At 48.8% G+C, this 8,195-nt stretch overlaps 1 protein-coding gene across 2 annotated transcripts; it reads right to left on the reverse strand.

The window, feature by feature from the left end:
* Nucleotides 1-243: 243 nt before the first annotated feature.
* LOC123113964 (serine/threonine-protein phosphatase 7 long form homolog) lies at nucleotides 244-8,189 on the reverse strand. 2 transcript variants are annotated; one of them, XM_044535305.1, is made up of 9 exons: nucleotides 6,858-6,882; nucleotides 6,629-6,771; nucleotides 2,980-5,631; nucleotides 2,299-2,901; nucleotides 1,943-2,224; nucleotides 1,658-1,863; nucleotides 1,262-1,574; nucleotides 1,079-1,177; nucleotides 244-1,002 (listed from the first exon to the last, which is right to left on the reverse strand). In XM_044535305.1, exons 3-9 carry the CDS (start codon nucleotides 3,064-3,066, stop codon nucleotides 781-783), a joined length of 1,812 nt encoding a protein of 603 aa, XP_044391240.1. In that variant the 5' UTR covers nucleotides 3,067-5,631; nucleotides 6,629-6,771; nucleotides 6,858-6,882; the 3' UTR covers nucleotides 244-780. The 2 variants fall into 2 exon arrangements, with proteins under 2 accessions (XP_044391240.1, XP_044391238.1); XM_044535303.1 differs by lacking the exons at nucleotides 6,629-6,771; nucleotides 6,858-6,882 and adding an exon at nucleotides 7,619-8,189.
* Between the last annotated feature and the right edge of the window lie 6 nt (nucleotides 8,190-8,195).

The following is an 8,195-nucleotide window of genomic DNA, read 5'->3' on the forward strand; positions in this document are numbered from 1 at the left end:
TCGATAGCCAGACGCCAAGGACCCTGGCGTTTGGTCCCCTGACTTATAGCCAGACGCCAAGGACCCTGGCGTTTGGTCCCCTGACTTATAGCCAGACGCCAAGGACCCTGGCGTCTGGTACCTACCCTGTGCATATAAATGAGTAAATGAGTCCTCCTTTTGACAGATTTCATGGCAATCAATGAATTCATAGACATCACAGGAAACAACAATTCACATAAATCACATCATTGAGTAGTACTTTTAAACGAGTTCATGGAAAGAGACTACACCAAGTTCATCGAAACAAACTAGAACAAGCTCATTGAAACAAACTACAACAAGCTCACTTCTTGCATACACAGGTTCACAGAATTCATAATAGTATGACAGGTTCATAGAACACAGAAGATAGCACATAAGACACCAAATGCGCGCCACCGTCATCGCCTCTCCCTCGCTGGAGCGGGCCAAACCGGAACAAGAAGCTCACTTCCTCCTTCCTCTCTTCACCATGGTTGCAAGTGTAGGCTCCTCCTCTTCGCTAGTCTCGTCCTCCTCCTCTTCGTTGTATGCCTCCTTCTCCGCCTCAGTGTTGGCCTTATATCTTTGCATTCCTATTGGAATAAGCTTATGAGGATACTCCGGACTATGGAATTGTGTGTTCCATGTCTTCTTTCTACCTTTCTTGCCCGGTCTCTTAGCTATGGCTTTGCCTTTCCTAGATGGTTGTGGAGCATTGCCTTGTGTTGGTTGTGTAGCCTGTGATGGTTGTGGAGCATCAACATCATACTCATGATCCTATTCATGTGTTGCATCATACTCATGCTCCTCATGATGTGTTGGCTCCTCTTGATGTGATGGCTCCTCTTCATGGAACTCCTCCTCCATGTCCTCATTGTTCTGTAGATAACGCCGTCTATTAGCTGTGGTGGCGCGGCTACCAGGTGCATACACGTCACTGGACTGAGCACCATGGCAAGAAAGCATTGCTGCCATCTTATGAAACAGCTTCTTGAACTTCTGCAAAAATATGCTATGATATGAGATGCACATAAATAATCCGCGAAAAGAAACTTTTATAATATATTGATCACACCTCCATCGTGCTCCTAAGAGTCCTCTCAGATAATGCACCACCAGGTGGATGACTCAGTGCAACATTGGCATCGTTGACGCACAGAAGCAACTCTCTGCCCTGCAATTCATGAACACACCAAACTTATGTATTTGAAAGAAGACAACATGATGCAAGTATGTTAGAATAGGTCAAACAGACTACCATTTCATCATGCATCGGTGCATAGTCAACGTGAGCCCCTCTGGTGTCTCTCACAGCCATGTTGAAGGTTTGATAACCTTGTGCAGTCTCCGGGTCTTCAGACACCAACTCCGACCACTCCTCATGAGTCCAACCAGGCTTCAGCTTTAACCGGTAACGATCCGCATACCACACTTGGTACTTCTGATATGCTGACTGATTGTGAGGTCTATTCTCTGATTGCACTAACGTGTCTCTTTGATTCCAAATTTCTATCCACGCACGGTGTTTGTTTGCCCAATCCGATATATCCTGATTGTTCCTTCGATCGAACCTACAAATGATGCACGGGACAAAGCATTAGCAAACATTGACTTATTCAATGCTCTACTACATACTCAAGGCATGCTTGCTTACCGATGCAGAGATAGAATTTCCTCCTTGCTCTCCTCAATTGGAATACCTTGTCTTCTTCCAAATTGTCTTGCCACACGGTCTACAAAGTGCCACTCAACTGCGAAGAAGCATATCATTGGGCACCTCGCCCGCCAAAGATGGCTATCACGCGTGCACATCTCATTAAGATCAAAGTCACGATCTTCCACATAAGGCAACCAATATACCTGCAAAACAAAGAGATACATTGTTAGCTACATAAGTTTCATTCTTGACTAAATTTTATCTCATCGAACTTCTCAAAACCTGCTCAGCAGTCAAGGTGTCCAGCTCGTTCATATAGCACTTGTATCGCACATGCGAGCTTCCTGTGTAGACCGTCACTTGTTCCCAATAGTAAGCAAGCGTAGGGCGCCGATAGGGATCATCATCATGCAACCCGTCATGATTACCCCGTGGGTTTGCCATGAGGGGGTTCTTGAAATCGGGCCGTCCTACCGGGATCCTCTCCCACATCCACACGGATAGACTCCAAACAAACCCAGACAATGAGGATGTATCTCCCTTCCTCCGACACGCCAAGTCAAGCTGCAATCAAACAAACATGTTAGATATGGAGGCGCATGACAAATGCAAGATAAATGGTTGCAAATATCTCTTACCTGGCGATACAAATATGCTAGTGCGGCCGAACCCCAGCTATACTGGGTATCCCAGTTATTGAGTAGCTCCAAGAACATCCAGAGGGCTGAGTTCCCTGTTGCATCTGAGAAGACTACCTTGGTTAGTACATACCAAAGATAGGCCCGCGTGTACTGCTGCACAACCACATCATTGGCACCCTGAGGGCACGGATTGGTGTTTCCTCTGACCAGTTTTAGCCAGGAATGCCTCACTCTTGCGGTATCGGCCTTGCCTTCCTGAGGGCCGTCGGGCTCAACACCAATTAAAATGCCAGTCCGTTCTCGCCAATTACCAACGCTCACACGACCGGTAACAGCTTGTCCGTTGATAGGAAGGCCGCTTATCATAGCCATGTCCTGTAGGGTCATCGTCATCTCCCCACATGGAAGGTGGAACGAGTGAGTCTCCGGCCTCCAACGATCCACAAGTGCGGTCAGCGCTGCGTGGTTCACCGGCGGAGCGCGTCGCTTAAACTGCAACACGAATGGGAGAAGACCCAATCTCCGAACGTAAGGCTCGTACCGCGGGTCGTAAGTAAAGTCATCAGCGGAATGACCCCTCATGCGCATAGCAACTACAAGCTGCAAATAAAGTGATGTTTTAATCAATACAAGAACACAAATGAGAAACAACGAAAATTGATAAGTCTAACTTCTTACATCTCCCTTCTCAATGGCACGAGCACGATGCTCCTTATCCCACTCATCGATTAATCCGTCATACCAAGATCCATCATCATCCGCCATCCTAGAAAAAAAAAATCACAAACATCTATGAATACATGAACAATATCAAACAATACTATTTCCTTCTTCAAGTTATGCCATATAAAAACACCATTCTTCTCACACATAACCACATCATTTCTTTCTTCTACATATGCACACATATCATCTAGAGTACCAAATTTCACCATCAAATAAAATTCATAATCATCATCCGCCATTCTATTGAACAAATCATGGCACACACAATCATCAAATTTCATCATCTCTTTGCAAAAAAAACTTTGCCATCTATATATTCAACTATATTGTCATACCACTTCACACATATAATATTTTTTGTAAATATATTTGCTTGCCAAAGTAGTCTTTTCAGATTCAAACAAATATTATGCCATCTATATATTCAACATATAGCTAATTTACTAGCACATGCATACATCATCTTCTCAAATATACGCACATCATCTTTCAATCAAATAAAATTCTCAAACAATATGGTGTCACATAACCATATGCACAATTTTATCATATGCAACATCTCTCTCTCCCTTAAAACACTAATATTAAAAACATATGCAAATACATAACATCTAATTTATACAATCCAATCTGTGGAACAAATCATGTCACATACAACCATCAATTTCATCATCTCTTTTGCAAAAAAAAAAGCCAATAGGATAATCTACATATGAACCAAACAATTTCAAATTGCATACATATTCAACAACACATCATCTACTATCTACAAATCAACTATACCATCTAACAACTACACAAAATTTACTAAAACAAAAACAACAAGTACTCATCTAACATCTCCCAATGATGAATAATGCAACCAAAAAGAGATGTTCTAATCAAAACAAATTGGAGGGAATGGAGGAGAATACCTCAAGGATGTTTGGGGGCCTCAGATCCACAAATTTGGGTGGAGGATGGAGTAGATCAAGGGGGGATTTGGTGTGAGGGAGAAGAGGGGCGAGAGAAAAGTTTCCTCTGTTCTTGCGTTCGGCCGCCGCCAGGGAGAGGTTGGGGATGGGTGGGCTGGGCCCGCGCGTGGTGTAAACCTACCAGGGCCAGACGCCAGGGTCCTTGGCGTCTGGTCCCTTTGCCACGTCAGCGGGTCAACGGGCAGGCGGGCAGTGCGGGCCAGGGGCCAGACGCCAGGGTTTGTGGCGTCTGCTTCGCAACCCAGACGCCAGGGATGTTGGCGTCACCTAAAAAGGTCAGAAATGAATTTTTTTCCAAAGCGAGGTCAAATCGGGATTTTGTTAGCCAGAGAGGTCATAACAGTAATTTTGTCCACTCAAGCACAGGCACCACCTATGTTGTGTTGCAGAGGTAGGAGCTGAGCTGAGCTGCAGAGTGTGCAGTGCAGTTCGCGGCGACCGAGGCGACGCACGAGTCGCCAAAGGAGGGTGGGGATCGCTCTGTGCATGCAGCAGCGCCGCGGAGGGAGTGACGCATGCATGCTCTGGCGCGGCTGCACACACGGCGCGGCGCCATTGGGGGCAACGGACGAGAAGCCGCTCCGGCTGGGCTACTGCTCTGCTCCACTGTAGGTAGTGTGCTGCACGGCCAGCCAGAGCGAGAGCGCCCCCACGCGCTACAGCGTACTACTGGCACAGTACCAGTACTACTAGCTTTGCTATTGTGGATGGATGGTTGGATGGGTGGGTGGGTGGCAAAGATAGCTGGCTAGCGCCACAAGGGCACACCCGAACAGCCTCAAAGGCTTTCACTTCACTGTGCGGGATTGAAGTGAAGAGGAAGGGAAAAGGGAAAAAAATAATGAAGGGGATTGGCTAAAAGTGACACGACTCCAGCTGCGGTTACGGCCCATCAATCGGAGGTCGCTCCCCGAATGGAGGATGGCAACGAACAATCACTGACCGCCTACCCCGGCCTACTCACCTCACCTCACCTCACCCAGTCGCTCGCTGCCTCCTCACTGCCCACCCGTCGCGTCCGCGTAGGCCCCACCTGTCAATCACCGCTCGTCCTCGGTCAGAAAAGCCCAACGGTTAACGCACCAACGGTAAAACAACAGACGTCGCTCTTCGGCAAGGGCGCAATGTGACCCATGCATGCATGAACTTGCCATCAACAATTTCCAAGTTTTTTCAAGAGTCTGTTTGGGAAACTTGAGCAATGGATACATGAGAATCGAATAACGAGCAGCCACGATGCTCGTGATCCTGATCACGGCGACGCGGAGAGGAACCAGCCTGGGCCAGTCACACTCCGATTAATTCACAACAACGGCTACCGATGAGGCGCGAGCACCTCCAACACACACGCGCGTCGGCCACCGTCCGTGGCCGAGCAAGCAGAGAGAGAGAGAGAGAGCTAGTTGTCCGGCGGGCGGGGGAAGTAGAACCGGTGGTGATCCGGGTACGACGGCGGCGGCGGGGCGGGGTGCGCGCCGGCGGCGGTAGAGAATCCTGATGATGCTGCAGCGTAAAGCAACGGCGAGTGGGAGGAGCCCGGCGGCGTGGCTTGCGCTTGCCACCCCCAGCCGGGGAAGCACGACGGCGGCTCAGGGGGCCTTGCCTCCATCGGCCTCTCCTGCACCTGCACCTGAGAGAGAGAGCGTCAAGTTATGGCCGTGCATGCAAGCACCAAAGCTTGCTTTCATGTGAATGCACAGTGTCTACCAAGAATAAAGCTGCACCATGTGATCAGGGTACCACTACACCTAAGCAAGCTACTCCCTCCGTTCCAAATTACTTGTCTTCGATTTGTCTAGATACAGATATGTCTAGCACTAAAATGAGTCTAGATACATCCGTATCTAGACAAATTTAAGACAAGTAATTCAGAACGGAGGGAGTACATCTAAAGCTGTGTCATGGAGGACGGATGCAACTGTAAGAACCGGAGGACGCACTGCAGTTTTTTTCTGAAAGGAGGTGCAAGCTCACAGGAGAAACCAAGTACTCTGGTACTACACAGCATGCTCTGTCCATGAGACGAGATGCCAACGAAAAGCTTGCGTTTCGTTTCAAAAAAGCAAGCAGCTCAGTCAATAGACACATCACTACACCCAGAATTCCAGCACTTGTACACGTTTTTAGGAGAGCAGGCATGATTAGTTTCACCAGGAAAGAAACATGGAAACCTTAATTTCAGGAATGAACTTGTCAAAAACTGAAATGTCATCAACAGTTTCGTCTGAAACATTATTCAGCAGTAGCAACAGTTTCAGTAAGCTGGTGGAGCAGCGCGCCAAGCAGAGGATGAGGACTAGGAGGAGGAGGGGTCGTTCTCGTAGTGATGATACCTGTACGTTCGGGTAGAAGCCATGACAAGCAGATGGGTACAAACGCTGGTGCTGCTGAGGTGGTACTGCCGTGCCATGTTGATGCACAGGCCACTGGGAAGAAGATGAGCTCATTGGCTACAGCGATATCAAAAAGGCACAAATATCGTAAGTTTAGGAGGAGTATATGCCATACGACCTGGATCAATAATATCTCATCCACCGACACAACTGGGCCAACAGGAATTTTTTCTATTCCAGCGATCTAACCACTGAGCTAGCTAGTGCTAAACATGATTAATTTAATTTCTTTACCTGAGAAGAGAGCATTGTGGTTGACGATTCAGGGGAATCAAAAGTTAACTGAAGGCCGGCGACGATGTTGTCCCGCTTGGGATCGTGCGCGGTAGGTTGCGACATCCGAAGATCCAAGTCAAGAGCATCAGCATCAACAATTGCTAAGAAAACAACGAAGATATCAATGAGATAAGACTTGGGTGTGATTGGAGAAAATCGACAGGTGAGACTGATTGTGTTGTAGTACCCTCATTTTCGGCGTCGGGTGGAGCATCCCCATTGTAGGAGCTGCTCTCAAAGTTAGTCACAGCTTCCCTCCCATTGAAGCGAATCGCCGCCCTGTCGTACGCCCTACCAAATCCAACATGACACTAGAGCGAGTGAGCGGAAATTAAGGAGGTTTTGTGAGCTTCCTTAATGTGGATATCAGGGATAATCACAGTACCTTGCAGCTTCAACTTCGCTGTCAAAGAGGCCAAGATATATGTACCTGCGTGCGATGATAATGTGGATATCAGGTATATGAGATCACAGCTCAACGGAGATAGGGGGTGTGTAGGGTGACAATTCCGGGTCTGGACCATAATGTGCACGGATTGGATTAGATTAATTTTGTTTGGACAAGTCGATCATATATGTGGAACCTTTAACAGTTGCTCCAAATAGATGTCTGCAATCAGAGTGTCGGGGGAAGTGGACGTCTCACCAGCACCAACACAGGACGCGCCAAGAACTAACAACATGGATTAACTTGATGACCCTACCCTAAACCAGCTAAGATTATGTTTCAAAAGGGATAATCTAAGATGATTACCTACGACAGGCTAATTAAACGTCCACAGCACGAACAGCTGCCTTGTCACATCTAGTACTAATTAGGGTCAAGTTCATGAACAGCTTGTGAATTTCTTTTCAACGTAATCTTGTACTGTATATGGCATCTGATTAGAGAAACTAGTATGATAATGTGGATGAAATTTATTAATTTTAGTGTGTGTGCCTGCTTACTTCTTGCCGAGCAGCTGGCCCATCCTTGCCTCCCAGCGGCCGCACTTGTGGAGCGTGACGCCGCGGTACTTGGAGCTCCCCCTGGCGAACCCCGTGCTCTGGCGGCGGAGGATGTGCACGAACTCCTCCTTGGTCCAGTTCCTCATCTGGCAAAAAGCACCACCACCACCCACAGGATATCAACCATCGGACAAACCACCCATATATTATCCGGCGCACTGACTACCACTGTACTGCGAGCTCCGCGACCTCGGCCCGCGCCGCGTCTTCTTCGCGGGCGCCACCCGCTGCGCCGCGACCAGCTCCTCGGCGCGGCGCGGCTGCCACACGGGGGCCATCGGCGGCGCCGGGGCCTGCTGCCCCATCATCATCCCGGGCGCGGGCGGCGACGCGGGGAAGAGCTGCCTCGTCACGAACCCGGACGCGGCCGGCGCCGGCTCGCCGGACCAGTCGTCGTCATCGGGGCTCCCGAGCAGGCCGAACCGGAAGCCGCCGGCGTCCGCGGAGTTGAGCACGGACGAGCTGGACGTGCCGGAGTCCGCCGGCGACTCGACATTGAGATCCAGCACCATCTCCG

This window comes from Triticum aestivum, chromosome 5B (genome assembly GCF_018294505.1).
Source record: "Triticum aestivum cultivar Chinese Spring chromosome 5B, IWGSC CS RefSeq v2.1, whole genome shotgun sequence".
Taxonomy (NCBI): Eukaryota; Viridiplantae; Streptophyta; class Magnoliopsida; order Poales; family Poaceae; genus Triticum; species Triticum aestivum.

What these genes read in the sequence shown, in the direction of transcription:
- LOC123113964 (XM_044535303.1), bottom strand. Translation starts at nt 3,066, where the DNA reads ATGGCGGATGATGATGGATCTTGGTATGACGGATTAATCGATGAGTGG. An exon ending in GTGCCATTGAGAAGGGAGAT is followed by an intron (nt 2,902 to 2,979) that starts GTAAGAAGTTAG and finishes CTTTATTTGCAG; the next exon opens with CTTGTAGTTGCTATGCGCAT. An exon ending in TAGCATATTTGTATCGCCAG is followed by an intron (nt 2,225 to 2,298) that starts GTAAGAGATATT and finishes GTTTGATTGCAG; the next exon opens with CTTGACTTGGCGTGTCGGAG.